The 21,854-nt window shown below is 27.0% G+C and overlaps 2 protein-coding genes across 3 annotated transcripts in view; both read left to right on the top strand.

Annotated features, from left to right (window-relative positions):
* The window catches only part of LOC111638318 (ubiquitin carboxyl-terminal hydrolase 32-like), a 158,206-nt gene that overhangs the window by 111,034 nt on the left and 25,318 nt on the right, over positions 1-21,854 (top strand). The window contains exons 27-38 of the mRNA XM_023384009.1: positions 2,568-2,737; positions 3,976-4,060; positions 4,845-4,919; positions 7,098-7,236; positions 7,348-7,453; positions 7,553-7,656; positions 10,877-11,121; positions 14,987-15,161; positions 16,315-16,337; positions 17,588-17,726; positions 17,838-17,943; positions 18,043-18,146. Of these exons, the coding sequence (XP_023239777.1) occupies positions 2,568-2,737; positions 3,976-4,060; positions 4,845-4,919; positions 7,098-7,236; positions 7,348-7,453; positions 7,553-7,656; positions 10,877-11,121; positions 14,987-15,161; positions 16,315-16,337; positions 17,588-17,726; positions 17,838-17,943; positions 18,043-18,146 (1,471 nt within the window). The remainder of the gene's footprint in view (positions 1-2,567; positions 2,738-3,975; positions 4,061-4,844; positions 4,920-7,097; positions 7,237-7,347; positions 7,454-7,552; positions 7,657-10,876; positions 11,122-14,986; positions 15,162-16,314; positions 16,338-17,587; positions 17,727-17,837; positions 17,944-18,042; positions 18,147-21,854) is intronic.
* Positions 17,581-21,854, top strand: part of LOC111638323 (ubiquitin carboxyl-terminal hydrolase 32-like) — a 12,836-nt gene continuing 8,562 nt past the window's right edge. Inside the window, exons 1-3 of one of the 2 annotated variants that reach the window (XM_023384015.1) lie at positions 17,581-17,726; positions 17,838-17,943; positions 18,043-18,146. In XM_023384015.1, coding sequence (XP_023239783.1) covers positions 17,641-17,726; positions 17,838-17,943; positions 18,043-18,146 — 296 coding nt within the window. In that variant the 5' untranslated portion in view covers positions 17,581-17,640. Of the gene's footprint in view, positions 17,737-17,837; positions 17,944-18,042; positions 18,147-21,854 lie in introns of both variants that reach the window. The other variant, XM_023384016.1, reaches the window with a different exon arrangement.

Raw genomic sequence — 21,854 nt, 5'->3', positions numbered from 1 at the left:
GGAAAAATTTTGAAAAAATTTGGCCTTAAGGACCGCATTTTATGTAACGCTATGTAACTTGCCCGAGATATCTCGGGCTTGGGGCTTAAGGGTTTTAATTAATAATATTTTGTATTCATGACTTGATCTTTTATAAAAATTATGAACCATTTATTTTCTCAAAGAATTTACCTTGATCCAAACAGTAATTTGATGCAGTTTTGTCAGGATTACTCTAAATAAGATCAACAGAATGTCTATATGAACACATGAATATTTCAGTATCTGTTTTTGTGTGTGTGTTATGTTTGGATTAATTATATAAAGATTTAACAGTGTTTGTTTTTTAATTATACTTTAAGTTGTTTTGATGTATCTGTTATTTACAGAAAAATGTTTACAGTTATTTGTATTTGTTTGTGATGGAGGTATATTATGTTAACAAGATTGTTCTTTCTCTCTTTACAAGGGGAACTCAATCTTTCTGTAATGTATTTTAGTTTTTGTTTTATTTTTGTATTTTATGAGTTTGACTGTTGGTATCCTCAATTTACTTTATTTATTTGGTTTTTATATAAATAAAGCAAAAACTGTGCAGAGGTTTGGTATAAATGAAAATTGACAAAAGTTTTCAAATTATAATAAATTAACTTTCATCAAAATTAACGTACAGTGGAACCTTGCTTAACAAGCATAATTTGTTCCAGAATTGTACTCGTAATGCGAAACACTTGTTAAGTGAAACAATTTTTTCCATAGAAATTAAAGTAAAATACGATAATGCATTCCACGCCAAAAAAAAAACTCAAATATTTTATGTATGGTGTTTATTCAAAGAAAATTGTACAATGTGTATTGTTAAGGAGCGTGAAGCATCATCATTTTTTCTTCTAGCATTGAATGAACCAACCTAGAATGAGAATTCGATTTGCAGAAAACAAAAAAATCACAGATAATATGTTTGATAAACACGCCAAACGATATGCCAAATTCTTGGACTATGTAAAGGCTATAATTAAATAATAGAAATTAATTAATTTGACTAGAGGTAGGCAATTATGCTGCCATCTCGTAATAAATTTAGTGACCAATTCCAAATTAAATTTTAGAAATGTCTGAATTAAAAATTAACTATTTATAATTATTAAATTTAATACAAGATGGAAGCATAACTGCCTANTATTCTATTAATATGATAATAGTTCATTTTTAATAATAATAATATTTGCAAATAATTACAAAAATAAAATGAAAATCACATATATTATGATATAATAATAATAACAACAACAATAATAACAACTTTCTTGCGAGCCACCATCTTGTTGAGGTGAAAGAGTTCAGTAGTTACAATGAATCATAGAGTGATGCTGGTGAGAGCATAAGCTTCCAGTAAAGCCACCCATTCCAGTAAGGTCTATACTAGTTGAAATTGTGTTTATGTTTTCATTAATGCATGTTATACTGTGTATGTTTTCATAAATGACTGCTTTTGAGGCATTGTCAATGAGTGTCTGATCTACCATGTAATGTAGTGTTTGTGTGTTAGTGTGTCTGCTATGGAACTTGTTATTTGATATGTTCAATCATTATTTGTAGAATAAGGTTGTTGCGTATAATTATTCTTTTCTGATCAAAAACTCTTTGTCCTATAACAGTGAGATGTGGGTATTTTTGTGTCTGTCTGTAAGCTGCCATATCTGTTTTAAGTTTTGTAATAGTGTAGTAGGTATGGTTAATGAATTCATTCATTTGTTCAGTCCATTTGATTTGTTAGCTTGATTTTCCAGCCATAGTGTTCAGTGACTGGATTACCTCTGTATTTTAGTATTTTACCTGGATTGGTGTGTGTTGTTGTTCATTATGTGTGAGTGAAGCAGTGAATGTTTGTGATGCAGTAGCCATATTTGGGCCAGTGCTGCATTTACTATGGACGGCCAAAGAAGACTGTGGCAAATTACTATAGCTACTTACTATGGTCTTAAATTACAATCAGAGACAGATACAATCAAAACACAGACAAATCATAAGCTTTCCTGGCAAAGAAGACTATAAATAAATAAAAGTAGACAACAATTAGGCAGGCTGACACAATACTAAAAATAACCTAACATCAAACTTAATGAAAGTTAGGAAAATATTCAGGAAAAATAAAATGCACATGTGCTCGCATGCACACAGGAACAATACCATATGCACATATAGAAATATATTAATACATCCAAACAAAAAATTTATGGAGAATGGATGAGATACATATTGTGCCAGTAGCTGTTTCTCTCGGAGGCATCATACCACATACATTTGTATAATGTATGTGGTATGATGTTGCACAACAGCATATGCATCACTTTACAATGGCTACATACTAAACCTATTCCATATAATAAGGAAATTCTTAAACACAGCTACATACATGAACTGTACATACACAAAATGTTCATTTTTTATAGTTATGCCTTGACTTTGGTCTAGCATTGTACTAAGTTTGGCACTCATATATATATATATATTACTATGTAGAATATATTTCAACAACACCACATGATGATGATGATAATGGTAATAATGTTTGTTTTATTTTTAAGGTAATGCTACAACAGGATTTATAAATTCAATTTCTTTAGTTCCAAAAAGATATTTGGCATATCTTGCTTCATTTAGTAGAATGGCCACATTGAAACAAGTATTTGATTATTTATGTGCTCGTCTTCGATTGAGGTTAGAGGATACAAGATTCTGGTTATATAGAGATGATGTAAGTTATTTCCCTTTATATAGCCTACTTATAGAAAAACAGATTCTCTTGAATCAAGTTAATATGATTAAGTTTTAAAAAATTTAACTTTTTATTATAATAATATATAGTTTTTGATATACATAACATATATATTTATACAATTTATATAAGTTACATATTAATACTTTCTTTCTTAAAAAGAAAACAAATATGTAAAATGGATTAATTTATGAATATGACTTTGAAAAAGAGATTATGCAGCAAAAATAAATCACTTGCAAAGTTGATACATACAATATATGAAACATATTAAGAAAGTAAGTTCTAATTATGCGTAGTTCTGAAAATAATTTTTGATTATGAATTCATAGCATATTTAGTAACAGCTTTGCAACTAGTATTTTTTCATTGCATAGTCTTAAATTTTTTAATATAATCTAATATATATATGTCATGTTTTAGTTTTATATATATAACATAGCTGATAATGACATTTATTATACTATAAAACTCTCTTCCAGTTTTCCAGTTATTAAAAGAAAGATGTTACCTTAACCACTCAGCTGACTGACGACTATAGTTGGCTTTTGAGGGGTATCACCAAAAACTAGCCTAAAACTACCGCAGAAAATAATTCAGATAAAAAATGAATTATGTAACAATAAAAAGATACTTTTCTTTACTAGACATAACAGTTTACAAAATCTTTTTCCGAAACAGCAATGAAAAAAAAAACGTGAGGAAAAATACTTTAAATATTTCCCACGTTTATTCTCCTCTACTAGAGGTAGAACCATACCCATCTAGTTCAATGTTGAAAGGTTAAGATGATAGTTATAGAAAAAGAATATTATATTTTCAGATTATTTTTGCTAACATATTTTGAAAAATTGAAGAAAATACAACTTATTTAAAATAGATAGATAAAATTAAATTACATAAAAGAATAGGTTTTTTCTGATAAACTTTTCTAATTGAAGATATTTTACATCAATAAAAGTCTTAAAACAGAAAATTGATAACAAAAATATTTGATAGATATATTATATTTTTTGATTTTTAAGTAAATTTTTCTGAACATTTGTACTGTACATAGGCAATGATTACAATGGTATGAATATAATAAATTATCAAATGATATCAGTAAAAAAATGTTACTAGAATAAAAAAATTTGATTTATTTTAATATCTAAATTTTTTTAATTTGTGAAAATGAAGTTTATTTATAGTCTTCAATTTTTTTCTTTTTTATGCAGGGAAATATGGTTATTTTGGAAGAAGAAGAATATATATTAGAACAGTTATCCACACAAGATAATGAAGTGCAGTTATTGATTGAAGGTAATTATTGAATCAAACATTTTCAGAAATTAACCATTTAAATATTTTTGGGATTATTTTTTTCTTCCTAATAGAAAGCATTTATAGGTTTAAATTAATGTGTAATAAGTTTCTCGTGTGTTTCTCAAAACAGAATTTACTAAATGATAATAGTTGATGAATTGTACTTATTATTATAATATTATCATATGTAAGATAATTTTGGTTTAAAGTATATTATTATTTTAATAATTTATTGGAAATAATCACTTCAGTTCTAATGAGATATAATTTTTAAGAGTAATCTTTTAAAAAACCATAATGATACATTAAAAAAAGGAATTTCTTTAATATTAACTCTTTGATAGATTAATATGTAGAAATAAGAATGCAGTAATTTCTTATCTGTTTCATATCCCATCACATATATTAATATCAAACATAAAAATGGCTTCAAATCGTGACAAATTAAGTTTATGGAATCAAATGGGGATACATATAAAATAACAATAATGACATCCAAGTTGAATATCAATACCATAGCAAATCAGTTATTTTCTGATGATATATGAAGTTTAGAAAAGTTTTTTTGGTGTTACTAATTTTACAAAATGAAATATATTTATTTACTAATGTTCTTGTTAGTAAGTAAATATATTTCATTTTATTTTCTAACTTTCATTTGAAATAATAAAAATAAATAATGCAAATTTCTTGTTGAATTTTTAATTGATTTTGGAAATTTATTTATAACAGTTGTCATTAAATAAAAATTAATATTTAATGCACTTTCTTTTTCTTTCAGTTCGAAATAAAGATCAGACATGGCCAGAAGAAATGTCTAATCTTATAAATGCTAAATTGGACCAAAAAAGTCAAGGTAATTTTAAAAATTATTTGTAGTGTTTATTATATTTTGTAAAATTATAAAAAAATTAACTGAAATGAGTTAAATATATTACATCATATATCATATCCATGTAATATAAAATAAATTATATTGATTATAGAACAAAATATTAAATCATCCTTAAAATTAAATAATGTAAAAAATTTTTAAATTTTGAGATCACATATTGTCAATAAAAATTTTGAGATCACATATTGAGCAAAAGAAGTACAGTAATACCCCGAACATACGCGATAGGTGGGACTGAGCGATAACCGCGTAAGTCGAATTTGCGTAAGTCTGGGTATAATTTCGCAATTTGTGTAAAATCCAAGTCAGATACATGTAAGCTAATAAATGTTCTTGTTAATCTTATCTCGTCTTTTGATTTATTCACGGTTACAAGAAATCACCACATAGAGTCTCTCAAGTCTTCGTAGATATAACAAACACAGAAATAAATAACACAAAATAAATTGTAGCTATGTGTCAATTCCACGCAACACATCTGAACATGTAAGCTGAACAATAGTGTGGGGGGAGTGAGTAATCAAGAGTTGCGTGGCGCTTAAACAAAATACAAATCAATGAGATTTGAAAATCGCATAACTTTGGGTTCGCGTAAGTTGAGGTATTACTGTATTACTGTTTTTATTCAGTAAGTTTCATGTATGTTAGAGAAAGGAAAATAAAAGGAAAGTTCTTGAGTTTTAAAGTTTGCAAATCTAATGTATTTTAAAGTTAATCACATTTGTAATTTTGTTTGATATTTCAAACAAAAATATCTGTCCTTTTTTATAAATAAAAATTGTGTAATCTCTATTTATTCTAATATTTTATTGGAAAACTTTTTATGTAAAAGTTTTTTCATTTACTCAATAAATTTAAATTTTAAGTAGTGAATGTAAACTGGAATTTTGTAAGCCAAATTTCAAATACAGAAATGATTCTTCAATTTGAAACAGAAAAAGAAAATAAATAATAATAACTAGCAAGTAATAAGAAAGATTCAGTAATTGCATTTTTATAAAAATTTATAAATTATAAATTTTGAATACATGTTTGAATATATATTTGAACTTGAAATTTTACATAAACTGTAAACAAAAAATATTTCAGTAATTTAATACTAATTTTAATGTAATGTATATATTATTAGGGATAATAGAACTAATTATATCTAATTACATCTTTAGTTTTGTAATACACCTTTTATGAGCCCAGAACTAATTAACAAAATGGCATTACATAAAACAGTGAAAGTCAAGGGTTGGTTGGTTGCAAGACCTGGACTTCAGTAAATGGGTAAAATAACATGAATGGGATAGTTTGCAACAATGATTATAGTAACAAAAGTTTATTGAAAATATTATGAACAAATGAATGAAATATGTACAAGATGTTAAATAAAAAAGCATGAAAATACATTAATGACAATAAACCAAACAAAGTTATAAAAAATCAGAACTATAATTAGTCCAATGAAACCAAAAACCAAATGTTCACAAAACTTTCCCAGCAATTGGGGAGCTTAAATCTAACTTAATCTCTTGTTTTATAAGCTTTAAATTAGAGAAATAATAATAATAATGCTAATGATGTGGTAAAATAATAATGTTACATATAAAAAAATATATATATATAAATTAAAATGCCGAAGGTCCGAAAGTACATAGTCTCTAGTTCCTATGTCTAACGTCTTATTTATTTGGTGTTTGCTGCTCTGGGATGTGAAACTTCCAATGACTTATAAGCTAAAATAAGCACTAAAATTTTAGATGCCCAATTTTTGGAAATGCTTGAGAAGTGGATTTTATTATTTGGACAAGGAGCTATTTGTGTTTAAGGCTATATGCTCACCATGTTTCATTCAAATATATTTAAAAACTATTCAACTGAAATTATATATAATGAAACCTAATTAAAATAACTTAATTTTGTATCTAATCTAAATTATTAAAGCATCCTAAATGAATAAACATTTTGTGATATATTTTTTTTTAATAGCTTTCACTTTTTCAAGGATTAATTAAATTTTATTCAGTTGTTTCATTAATGGATATTACATGGTTTGAAATAATATATTAGAAGTATCCTACAAATAATATTTTAACTAACTTAAAAATTACATTTGTCAACAAATAATTATTGTAAAGATTTTTTTTATAGGGCCTACAGAGAAAGGTGCAACTGGATTGAATAACTTAGGAAATACCTGTTTTATGAATGCTGCTTTACAGTGTGTCAGCAATACAAGACCATTAACTTTATATTTTACATTGGATAAACATCTGTATGAACTGAACAGGTAGAAAAATGTCAGTTCAAACTCTTAAAAATCGAATTTTTTTTTTAAATTAAGAAATTAATAAAAATTATATTTTGTTGACAAAAATTTATATTTAATAATTTATTTTAGATCTAATCCATTAGGAATGAAAGGTCATATTGCTAAAAGATATGGTGATTTAGTTCATGATTTGTGGAGTGGTACTTCAAAAACAATTGCTCCTTTAAAACTTAGGGTAAGAGATTTATTTTAAATGTTTATCAAATTAATCCAAAATCTAAATTATAAAATATATAAATATTTCATAAATTATTACTTATTTTCTTTTAATCAGTGGACTATTGGAAAATATGCACCTAGATTTAATGGATTCCAACAACATGATTCGCAAGAATTACTGGCATTTCTTATGGATGGTCTTCATGAAGATCTAAATAGGTAAATTAATTAGGCATTTATACTTACTAATTTATAACTTTTAGATTTATTAATAATAATAATCTTAACTATTTGAAAATAGGTAGAATGCAGTTTGTCTCTCAAAAAATACCATTATACATATCTTAAGCATATAATTTTTTGTATTCAGCTGTGTAATATAGTTATTGCATTATTGTATTTTGAAGTCTTGATAAGTCAAAATTATCTCTGTCTTTCTTGACAGGGATAATAAAGAGTCTTACTCTTAAAAATAAGCAATTATTTATGACATTGTCACAACCTGGGCTGCAATTTTTTATCATATTTTTATTTTATTTAATTTAAAATATATGCTCTCTACCTCAAATTAGTAGTGTCTTGCCCCTGTACATCATACTGTTCCTGTAGCAGTAGAATCTTGCTGGTTATCGATCTAACTCTTTTCAGGGAAAATTTTCAAATTAAATAATGTGACTTCCAGTTTGCATTGAAAGTTTATATATAGTTAATTGAGCCTCCTCCTGCCCTAAAACTTTCGATATCTGATCTTGAATTTCATTTATCTAACACCGTTTTCGAGATTAAGGAAAGACAGATGGATGACAGTGGAATTTTTAGATCTACAGTTTTTCAAATTGCAGCTCAAATGGATGTTTTTATTTATTTTAATCTAATAATTTCATATTTATCTTATACTGTGATCTATCAGCTAATATCTAAATGTGTTGTGATGTTATCTGTCAGAGTTATTGTTATTTGATGAAACAACTTAGTTGTTAATTGGTTGAAACTTAGAAACTTTATTTTATGATGATTCTTATTTGATTTGAATTGATGCTGAAATTGAAGATGGAAAACTGTTATCTCAGATAATTATTAGAGATGAATCTTTATTCTTTCTCTATAATCATTAGACTTGAAAACAGAGTAATCAGTGGGTGGAAGAAGGTGTAGGCATAATCACAGAAAACACTTGAACATTATAAATGAAAATCAAAATATTGATAATTTTTACTTTGTATCCATGGTGTTGTGCACAAGAAATTTTATTCATTTTTTTATTACACGAAACAAAAGTTTATCTATTGACACATATCATACGTTTGTTATGTTTTTCCAAATTGCTAAAAAGTAGATGGATTCACTTGATCATGATAATACATTTGATCATTGTGCATGAGTGCTTAATCTGAAAAAATTTTAATGCTTCAACACACACTGTACAGAGCAAATCTTATTTATACATCTTTTCTATATTTTTAAAAATAAAATAATTAATGAAAGAACATCATTTTGGATAGTGGAGGACATTCAAAAAGATGTGACTGAGATACTGAGAGGACTAATAAATGAATGCTGATCTCTTTTGCCAATTTTGAGTTTCAAGACTGGAAGAAGAGATGACATAAGTGTGCCATATTAGGATGGAACTATTATGAAAATATTAATTAATTACGAAAAAATTATGCCTTAATAAAATATTTATAATAAAATTTTTATTATTTTATTGCTAAACCTCTTATTTATGTTGTGTTGTTTTTTAATGTCAGTATTTATGTATTCATTTATTTAGTACAATATATATGTATTAATTTGTATTTGTGTATTGTGTTTTGTATTTAGTTATGTCCATGTAAATAATTGCATCTCTATTGTGACAAATTTCAGGCATAATATAACATTTTTCAAGTTCTATGTTTTATCTTTAATTTGTATTTTTTCTTAACTCCTTAAGCCTCCAGCAATTTTTGGTATTAATGTAATTAAACATAAAAAATACTCAAAACTGAAAGAAAAAACGGAAGAAATGCGTTAATTTTGAAGAAAAAGCTTCAAATTTTATTTTCCTTTGTCTCGCCTTTCTGTGAAATTTGACACTGATGTGTCATTGTTTACACAGCTGGATGACCTTGAGAACAGCTGGTGTCGTATTTCCTGGGACATTCTCATAGACGTCTTGGGAGGAGAAGGGTTTAAAGTAGGGTGAATACTAACTAGACCTATATTTTTAAATATTTTTAAAAAATTACGTTTTTTATTGTGATTCCCGACCCCCTGACTTAATTAAACTTATATATAATAAAATCTATTAATTAAAAAAATTAAAAAACTATTGGAGGTCGTTTTTGACATCAGAAATTAGCTTTAAATAACTTTACCAAAGGAAAATCAGTGCACTACAACTTTAGAACGATGAATGAAATTTGATATCAAACTCCCATTAAAAAACTATTAATTAATTAAATAAGGTCTGTTTTTTAATAAGAAGAAAAATACTTTAGATATTATTAAAATATATTTTTCCCCGTATTCTACATACTTTTATCTACTTTTGTACATAATTTCCATTTTTGTTAAAACATTTGTCATACCTCTGAAAAATTTTTTAATTCTGACTTCAAAGAAATCTGCCGCCTGCTGCCAGAAGACATTAGGCAACACCGCTTGTCTTGTATGGCATGGCAGAGTTTTCTCAAGGTCACACAATAAGCATCAGAACTGATTGTTGTGCCTCTTGGCATAAAATCCACTAACAAAGTCCCTTTCCTGTCCCAAAAGACAGTTACCATGATCTTTCGTGCNAGCCTGTTATATAATAAACATGCCAAACAATATGCCAAATTCTTGGGCTATGTAAAGGCTATAATTAAATATTAGAAATTAATTAATTTGACTAGAGGTAGGCAGTTATGCTTCCATCTTGTATTAAATTTAATAATTATAAAGAGTTAATTTTTAATTCAGACATTTCTAAAATTTAATTTGGAATTGGTTATTAAATTTAATACAAGATGGCAGCATAACTGCCTACCTCTAGTCAAATTAATTAATTTCTATTATTTAATTATAGCCTTTACATAGCCCAAGAATTTGGCATATTGTTTGGCATGTTTATTATATAACAGGCTATGGTTGTTGATGTTTAAAAGTAATATGTGATCATAAGCGACACTAAGATGCTAGTGGAATGAGTGCTAAACACAGACTAATGGAGCATGCACACAATTCAGGACTTTCCCTCTCCTCTTCACTCATTATGCAAAACATTGCTCATTAAGCGAGGTAATTTTTTACAATTTGTTTTGCTCGTTAAGCGAGGTTCCACTGTACTATAATTAAATGCTTGATTGCATTGATTGATGTATTTGAGCTTTTTATAATTAAGAGTTAATTAATTACTATAATTAATATAGTGAAATAATAATAATAGTAAAATTTTTATGAAAATTTACTCTAGGGTTCACGAAAAACCTTATGTAGAACTCAAAGATAGTGATGGACGGCCAGATGAGGAAGTAGCAAAGGAAGCTTGGGAGAATCACATCATTCGCAATCGCTCAATAATAGTAGATCTTTTTCATGGCCAGTTGCAATCTACTGTTACTTGTAAAGTGTGTGGTCACAATAGTGTGCGTTTTGATCCATTCAACTATTTATCACTTCCTCTTCCTATGGAAAGTTGTATTCATTTGGAAGTAGTTGGTAAGTATAATAATAATTTATTAAATAGTTTTAAATTTATCTGTAAAGATATATTCTTCTTTTAATACAGTTTACACTATAGTTATTCATTTTACTTTAAATAATAAATCAGTTGTTATTGCCAGTTATCAAAATTTTTATTAAATTTTGCAAATAATTCAATAAGTTGTAATGTCATAAATTTTTATACTTTTTATATATATATATTAATTTAACTAATGCAATGATTTATCAAAACAATTAGAATACAGTATACCCTTCAAAATCAAAATGTCTTCCTTTTTAAGATCCAAACTTCATGTAATATCTCAATATAGTTTTTGACTGATGTTTATATGAATTAATATTTACATTCCAAAAACTCAATACAGTGATACCTCAGTTTTCATTGATAATCCATCTGAAAACAATTGTGAAAAAGCAGACCCTTTTTCCCCCAGTTTCATGAAGTTTTAATTAATTAATTAGAGTAATAACAAATTTTAATCGAGGCAGAAGGCAATGGAATGGCCAAGTGGGGAACTAGGTGACAAAGGGGAAAAACCCACGCATCCTTTTTCTCACGATATTCTGATAGATAAAACCGATCAAATAGCCTAGTGAATCAACAATCATTGCAATGTTTGGACTTATTTTACAACCTTAGTCAAAATATTTGATTATTAATGATAGGAACCTGTCAAACGAATAGAATTATGAGGTAAGACGAGCCACAATAATGGCTAGAAAGTATCCATAAATCAGCCAAATTGTCTAGTTCTTGACAGCTTGTATCAGCTGAACCTGGACACAACTAGAACTTAGACCATATTAAATCAAAGTCATCTGAGTCAATTTTCACATGGGACACGTATAAAAGGGTTTGCACCTGATCATTGGGGCAATTGCCGAAGGAACTCAACTAACTACTGGACTTTATCCCCCTGGTCTCGACGTAAGGATCCGCCAACCTTCACCGAAGCTTCACCTTTAGAACAAGTGCCAAAAGAGGTATTAACTTTGAAGTTTTTATGTGAACTCGCTCTCTCTCTCTCAGTCAACTTAGAATTTAACTGTTAGATATAACTGCATCAATATTAGCTACCCACAAGCTCTGTCCATTGTATCTCTGATAACCAGAACTCCTGTTAATGTTATGTTGCATCTGTAACCTTTTTGTTTACATTAAATATGTTAAGTTTATTTAAATGATTGTAATTCTTCATGTGTTGCCGACACCTTATCGACGATGTCACTGACCCTCCCACTCACTATCTAGGAATGTAGGAATTACCATACATTGACCTCACGAGCGGTCATCACCTGGCCGACATTGTAGAAAGGGTTAAGCCTCACGCCTTAACTCCCAACTTCTCACACAATTGATGAAATCCAAAATCGACAAAAACCAAGGCAATTATTTTCATATGAATCAATGTAAATCCAATTAATTCGCTCTAAACACTCCAAAATACATACCAAAAACACATTTTATAGAGAATAAATATTAGGTTTAATACTAAAAACAATAAGAAATTAATATAAAATGAATATAAAAAAGTAATGTAAAGAATAAATGAACATTTAACGTAGCATTTAACATTGCATTTGAAGGTCTGCTCTGGAAATTTTCTTTGGTCTTATGATGGAGCTAAAAGGAAAGGAAAGCAATAGAATTGTTTAGCTAGATGCATGGGTTAATGCTCACACAAGAAACGATGCCACAATGAGCAGGAAAATGCATGGGTTGCCCTGTGTTTTCGCAAAATTAGCAGGTTACGTGGGCACGCTGACAAAATCCAAGGCAACTGACAAAAACCAAGACAAATTTTTTGTGAAAAAATCAACGAAAACCGACACTAATCGAAGTCAATGAAAACTGTATTACTGTACAGTATTTTAACAAAATGTTGTACAAGAAAAGATGGAGTTGCATTCTAAATACAATTGATAAAATGTCAGAATTATGTGCAAATATTTTGAAAGTGCGCCAAGTATCAGAAAATGTAATGTTTATGGTACAACATGCAAGACTGTATTTGTTACTATATACCAAACAACTACTTGTTAACAAATGTATTAATTGTTTGGTGATCAGAAATAGATGTTTTAAACATTTTACAACTTAACATAATGGTTTGTTACTTACATGTAGTTAACCTTGAATGAGATGTACTGTACATATATCAACATACCACATATTTTTTTATTCTTGTGTATGAATGTCTCTTTAATCCAAACAAAAGTTTGGTAGATTATCTCATAGCATCACAGTTAGAAACAACTTTATTTTATTATAAATTTTTTTTTAAATAAAAAAATAAAGTTGTTTCTAATCATGATGCTGTGAGATAATCTACCAAACAAAAGTTTGGATTAAAGAGACGTTTATACACAAGATCCAATATACAGCAACCATAAAACAGAAAAATTGTGAAATACCACATATTGATAAATATCAGTTATTTTATATTTGTGATGTATATTTGTGATGTATTGCATATAAATATTAATAATTTCTGATATTAATTTAAAAACTTAAAAGTGTTGTATCTTACTCATTTTTAGATTATAAGAAATAATTAAGACAAAATTCAGTAGCAAATTGATAAAAAATTTTCATGCATTACGAGTTCTGAAACAAATAAAAATTTTCTACAATGTCAGTATTTTAGAGAAATTTTTTTGATATAACATTTCTTAATTTTGGGAAATTTAAACATATTTTTTGGAGAATTTATTCTGTCAGTCTGGAAGCTGCCATTTAATCTGAAATGATATTTATGATGACATCATCATTAAAAGTACCTCCATGCTTCACATGAAATAGAAAAAAGTAAGCTCTGTTTGAAAACTGTAAAAGTGCCTAGGAAAAACAGGAGACATTGAATAGCGATACATTATAATATCAATTCAAAGAGCTTAGTTTGATAATTAAGTGTTGAAAAATTTTAGAACAGATTTTGAATAAAATCACTGATATTATAGATTGCCTTATTTTAATTAAATAGTAATTAGACTGTTAAAACTGTTGAGAAGTTTTAAATATTGTTTATAGTTATACTATTATATAAATGATCATAAATAGTGACTCTGTTAAAACATTTTAAATTAAAAGATACTTTGTATCATAATATATCATGATATTTTAATCAGATATTGATATATCAGGATATCTATATTTCTGGTAAAAAGAGAAATATCAATAGTATATAGATGTTTTACTGAGCTTTAGGAAATTGGTTAGAGGTTTTGGGTTGATATTGTATGTAACATTAATTTTTCCCATTTAAAATAATAGGAAATAGGTTTCTGGTTAATGTTTTTATGGAAAACATGTAAGTTGCAGAATGTGTTCTTGACATTAAATGTGAGATGCAGTAAAATATTCAGATTTATTCAACAAATTTAAATATTGAAAATATTTTATTTTTCAGAATTGTAACTTTAAAGTTTGTGATTATAAATTATAAATATAAAGATGAAAGTATTCTAATATCAATAATTTTCTATATAGTATTTATTGAATTTGAATCTTAACCATTGTAACATTTTTCTGCTTTTGGAATATATTATAAACTATATCAAGAAGACAAATATTTTTTATATGTGAAGATAAAAATTTTATTTTTGTATCATGATTTCTACAATGTTAATAATAAGGGAGATGATGACCATCATCATGATCACCTGTAGTTCTTCAAACACAACATACATATCTAGATCATTGCTTGTGATTAAAAAGAGTTATATTTAAGGGCAAATACAAATCGCAACAGATTAATTATTCTATATAGCTTCTATTAAATTAATACATATATCTTAATTTATAATAAGACTTTAGGTTCAATGTAAATTACTTAACTGAATAAATATTTATTTATAGTTGTGCGGTTAGATGGAAGCTTACCTGTGAAATTTGGTTTAAGATTAAACCATGATGATAAGTATTCTGTTCTCAAACAACAACTTAGTAATTTATGTGAAATTCCTCCACATCAGTTATTGATAGCAGAGGTATCAGGAGCTGTTATAAAGGTAAGAGTTTTGTTGAAATTTTAGTGAAGATAAAATTATAATATTATTATTATAATTTTTTTAATTTCTGTGTTTTCTGCTATAATTAATGCCACGAGTTTGTGAATTTTTGCTAATACATATATAATGCAATGTGAGTTTTATATTACAATTTTAACTGCAAGTATAATTAATTGCATTAAATATGTTATTGATGATTTAAAATAATCATAATATAATAGATTACTTTTTTGAATAAATCTTATTTGACCTTTTTCTTAATATTTAGATTACATATTATTATGTTATGTAATTATAGAATGTTTTTCTAGAATTTAATACTTTTTCAGCAGTAAATTTAATATCATTTATTACATTCAATCATAGATTAGTGGCAAATATTTTTCAGTTTTATAATATAATCAGCAGATGAGCCTGGTGTTGCCTGGGCAAAAAACAACAACAAAGATTAAGATTATTAGATTAATCCTTCTATTCTAGTAGCCTGGGACACCTCTAGTGGGCATTCTAGCAGCAGCGGTGTCATTCTGTGGTATAAATAATAAATTCCTATTAAAANGTAAGTCGAATTTGCGTAAGTCTGGGTATAATTTCGCAATTTGTGTAAAATCCAAGTCAGATACATGTAAGCTAATAAATGTTCTTGTTAATCTTATCTCGTCTTTTGATTTATTCACGGTTACAAGAAATCACCACATAGAGTCTCTCAAGTCTTCGTAGATATAACAAACACAGAAATAAATAACACAAAATAAATTGTAGCTATGTGTCAATTCCACGCAACACATCTGAACATGTAAGCTGAACAATAGTGTGGGGGGAGTGAGTAATCAAGAGTTGCGTGGCGCTTAAACAAAATACAAATCAATGAGATTTGAAAATCGCATAACTTTGGGTTCGCGTAAGTTGAGGTATTACTGTATTACTGTTTTTATTCAGTAAGTTTCATGTATGTTAGAGAAAGGAAAATAAAAGGAAAGTTCTTGAGTTTTAAAGTTTGCAAATCTAATGTATTTTAAAGTTAATCACATTTGTAATTTTGTTTGATATTTCAAACAAAAATATCTGTCCTTTTTTATAAATAAAAATTGTGTAATCTCTATTTATTCTAATATTTTATTGGAAAACTTTTTATGTAAAAGTTTTTTCATTTACTCAATAAATTTAAATTTTAAGTAGTGAATGTAAACTGGAATTTTGTAAGCCAAATTTCAAATACAGAAATGATTCTTCAATTTGAAACAGAAAAAGAAAATAAATAATAATAACTAGCAAGTAATAAGAAAGATTCAGTAATTGCATTTTTATAAAAATTTATAAATTATAAATTTTGAATACATGTTTGAATATATATTTGAACTTGAAATTTTACATAAACTGTAAACAAAAAATATTTCAGTAATTTAATACTAATTTTAATGTAATGTATATATTATTAGGGATAATAGAACTAATTATATCTAATTACATCTTTAGTTTTGTAATACACCTTTTATGAGCCCAGAACTAATTAACAAAATGGCATTACATAAAACAGTGAAAGTCAAGGGTTGGTTGGTTGCAAGACCTGGACTTCAGTAAATGGGTAAAATAACATGAATGGGATAGTTTGCAACAATGATTATAGTAACAAAAGTTTATTGAAAATATTATGAACAAATGAATGAAATATGTACAAGATGTTAAATAAAAAAGCATGAAAATACATTAATGACAATAAACCAAACAAAGTTATAAAAAATCAGAACTATAATTAGTCCAATGAAACCAAAAACCAAATGTTCACAAAACTTTCCCAGCAATTGGGGAGCTTAAATCTAACTTAATCTCTTGTTTTATAAGCTTTAAATTAGAGAAATAATAATAATAATGCTAATGATGTGGTAAAATAATAATGTTACATATAAAAAAATATATATATATAAATTAAAATGCCGAAGGTCCGAAAGTACATAGTCTCTAGTTCCTATGTCTAACGTCTTATTTATTTGGTGTTTGCTGCTCTGGGATGTGAAACTTCCAATGACTTATAAGCTAAAATAAGCACTAAAATTTTAGATGCCCAATTTTTGGAAATGCTTGAGAAGTGGATTTTATTATTTGGACAAGGAGCTATTTGTGTTTAAGGCTATATGCTCACCATGTTTCATTCAAATATATTTAAAAACTATTCAACTGAAATTATATATAATGAAACCTAATTAAAATAACTTAATTTTGTATCTAATCTAAATTATTAAAGCATCCTAAATGAATAAACATTTTGTGATATATTTTTTTTTAATAGCTTTCACTTTTTCAAGGATTAATTAAATTTTATTCAGTTGTTTCATTAATGGATATTACATGGTTTGAAATAATATATTAGAAGTATCCTACAAATAATATTTTAACTAACTTAAAAATTACATTTGTCAACAAATAATTATTGTAAAGATTTTTTTTATAGGGCCTACAGAGAAAGGTGCAACTGGATTGAATAACTTAGGAAATACCTGTTTTATGAATGCTGCTTTACAGTGTGTCAGCAATACAAGACCATTAACTTTATATTTTACATTGGATAAACATCTGTATGAACTGAACAGGTAGAAAAATGTCAGTTCAAACTCTTAAAAATCGAATTTTTTTTTTAAATTAAGAAATTAATAAAAATTATATTTTGTTGACAAAAATTTATATTTAATAATTTATTTTAGATCTAATCCATTAGGAATGAAAGGTCATATTGCTAAAAGATATGGTGATTTAGTTCATGATTTGTGGAGTGGTACTTCAAAAACAATTGCTCCTTTAAAACTTAGGGTAAGAGATTTATTTTAAATGTTTATCAAATTAATCCAAAATCTAAATTATAAAATATATAAATATTTCATAAATTATTACTTATTTTCTTTTAATCAGTGGACTATTGGAAAATATGCACCTAGATTTAATGGATTCCAACAACATGATTCGCAAGAATTACTGGCATTTCTTATGGATGGTCTTCATGAAGATCTAAATAGGTAAATTAATTAGGCATTTATACTTACTAATTTATAACTTTTAGATTTATTAATAATAATAATCTTAACTATTTGAAAATAGGTAGAATGCAGTTTGTCTCTCAAAAAATACCATTATACATATCTTAAGCATATAATTTTTTGTATTCAGCTGTGTAATATAGTTATTGCATTATTGTATTTTGAAGTCTTGATAAGTCAAAATTATCTCTGTCTTTCTTGACAGGGATAATAAAGAGTCTTACTCTTAAAAATAAGCAATTATTTATGACATTGTCACAACCTGGGCTGCAATTTTTTATCATATTTTTATTTTATTTAATTTAAAATATATGCTCTCTACCTCAAATTAGTAGTGTCTTGCCCCTGTACATCATACTGTTCCTGTAGCAGTAGAATCTTGCTGGTTATCGATCTAACTCTTTTCAGGGAAAATTTTCAAATTAAATAATGTGACTTCCAGTTTGCATTGAAAGTTTATATATAGTTAATTGAGCCTCCTCCTGCCCTAAAACTTTCGATATCTGATCTTGAATTTCATTTATCTAACACCGTTTTCGAGATTAAGGAAAGACAGATGGATGACAGTGGAATTTTTAGATCTACAGTTTTTCAAATTGCAGCTCAAATGGATGTTTTTATTTATTTTAATCTAATAATTTCATATTTATCTTATACTGTGATCTATCAGCTAATATCTAAATGTGTTGTGATGTTATCTGTCAGAGTTATTGTTATTTGATGAAACAACTTAGTTGTTAATTGGTTGAAACTTAGAAACTTTATTTTATGATGATTCTTATTTGATTTGAATTGATGCTGAAATTGAAGATGGAAAACTGTTATCTCAGATAATTATTAGAGATGAATCTTTATTCTTTCTCTATAATCATTAGACTTGAAAACAGAGTAATCAGTGGGTGGAAGAAGGTGTAGGCATAATCACAGAAAACACTTGAACATTATAAATGAAAATCAAAATATTGATAATTTTTACTTTGTATCCATGGTGTTGTGCACAAGAAATTTTATTCATTTTTTTATTACACGAAACAAAAGTTTATCTATTGACACATATCATACGTTTGTTATGTTTTTCCAAATTGCTAAAAAGTAGATGGATTCACTTGATCATGATAATACATTTGATCATTGTGCATGAGTGCTTAATCTGAAAAAATTTTAATGCTTCAACACACACTGTACAGAGCAAATCTTATTTATACATCTTTTCTATATTTTTAAAAATAAAATAATTAATGAAAGAACATCATTTTGGATAGTGGAGGACATTCAAAAAGATGTGACTGAGATACTGAGAGGACTAATAAATGAATGCTGATCTCTTTTGCCAATTTTGAGTTTCAAGACTGGAAGAAGAGATGACATAAGTGTGCCATATTAGGATGGAACTATTATGAAAATATTAATTAATTACGAAAAAATTATGCCTTAATAAAATATTTATAATAAAATTTTTATTATTTTATTGCTAAACCTCTTATTTATGTTGTGTTGTTTTTTAATGTCAGTATTTATGTATTCATTTATTTAGTACAATATATATGTATTAATTTGTATTTGTGTATTGTGTTTTGTATTTAGTTATGTCCATGTAAATAATTGCATCTCTATTGTGACAAATTTCAGGCATAATATAACATTTTTCAAGTTCTATGTTTTATCTTTAATTTGTATTTTTTCTTAACTCCTTAAGCCTCCAGCAATTTTTGGTATTAATGTAATTAAACATAAAAAATACTCAAAACTGAAAGAAAAAACGGAAGAAATGCGTTAATTTTGAAGAAAAAGCTTCAAATTTTATTTTCCTTTGTCTCGCCTTTCTGTGAAATTTGACACTGATGTGTCATTGTTTACACAGCTGGATGACCTTGAGAACAGCTGGTGTCGTATTTCCTGGGACATTCTCATAGACGTCTTGGGAGGAGAAGGGTTTAAAGTAGGGTGAATACTAACTAGACCTATATTTTTAAATATTTTTAAAAAATTACGTTTTTTATTGTGATTCCCGACCCCCTGACTTAATTAAACTTATATATAATAAAATCTATTAATTAAAAAAATTAAAAAACTATTGGAGGTCGTTTTTGACATCAGAAATTAGCTTTAAATAACTTTACCAAAGGAAAATCAGTGCACTACAACTTTAGAACGATGAATGAAATTTGATATCAAACTCCCATTAAAACTATTAAAAAGCAATTAAGCATGAAGCATGTGTCATTAAAGGTAAATTAAAATCGCAATAAAATTTTTTTCTGCGGAGGGAAAAATTTTGAAAAAATTTGGCCTTAAGGACCGCATTTTATGTAACGCTATGTAACTTGCCCGAGATATCTCGGGCTTGGGGCTTAAGGGTTTTAATTAATAATATTTTGTATTCATGACTTGATCTTTTATAAAAATTATGAACCATTTATTTTCTCAAAGAATTTACCTTGATCCAAACAGTAATTTGATGCAGTTTTGTCAGGATTACTCTAAATAAGATCAACAGAATGTCTATATGAACACATGAATATTTCAGTATCTGTTTTTGTGTGTGTGTTATGTTTGGATTAATTATATAAAGATTTAACAGTGTTTGTTTTTTAATTATACTTTAAGTTGTTTTGATGTATCTGTTATTTACAGAAAAATGTTTACAGTTATTTGTATTTGTGATGGAGGTATATTATGTTAACAAGATTGTTCTTTCTCTCTTTACAAGGGGAACTCAATCTTTCTGTAATGTATTTTAGTTTTTGTTTTATTTTTGTATTTTATGAGTTTGACTGTTGGTATCCTCAATTTACTTTATTTATTTGGTTTTTATATAAATAAAGCAAAAACTGTGCAGAGGTTTGGTATAAATGAAAATTGACAAAAGTTTTCAAATTATAATAAATTAACTTTCATCAAAATTAACGTACAGTGGAACCTTGCTTAACAAGCATAATTTGTTCCAGAATTGTACTCGTAATGCGAAACACTTGTTAAGTGAAACAATTTTTTCCATAGAAATTAAAGTAAAATACGATAATGCATTCCACGCCAAAAAAAAAACTCAAATATTTTATGTATGGTGTTTATTCAAAGAAAATTGTACAATGTGTATTGTTAAGGAGCGTGAAGCATCATCATTTTTTCTTCTAGCATTGAATGAACCAACCTAGAATGAGAATTCGATTTGCAGAAAACAAAAAAATCACAGATAATATGTTTGATAAACACGCCAAACGATATGCCAAATTCTTGGACTATGTAAAGGCTATAATTAAATAATAGAAATTAATTAATTTGACTAGAGGTAGGCAATTATGCTTCCATCTAATATTAAATTTAATAATTATAAAGAGTTAATTTTTAATTCAGACATTTCTAAAATTTAATTTGGAATTGGTTATTAAATTTAATACAAGATGGCAGCATAACTGCCTACCTCTAGTCAAATTAATTAATTTCTAATACAGAAGAACCTCGAAAACTCGGCTCTCGATAACCCGGCACTCCGGATAACTCGGCCACATCCTGGCAGGGCATCTACATATTGATTTAATTAATTTTCATTATAGACAGCTTTATAAAAGTATAAAAGCTCTCATAAAGTATTTTTCTGAGGTCTGTCTTATCAGGTAAATTACTGTACACAGTGTATTCATTAATTCTCATTTTCATGTAGTAAAGGCTCTATACCTTCATAAAGGA

Source organism: Centruroides sculpturatus, unplaced genomic scaffold, assembly GCF_000671375.1.
Source record: "Centruroides sculpturatus isolate CEXI.00-Female unplaced genomic scaffold, Cexi_2.0 scaffold1081, whole genome shotgun sequence".
Lineage (NCBI taxonomy): Eukaryota > Metazoa > Arthropoda > Arachnida > Scorpiones > Buthidae > Centruroides > Centruroides sculpturatus.
Note: the sequence above shows the minus strand (reverse complement) of the source record. Positions and strands in the feature narration are given on the sequence as shown.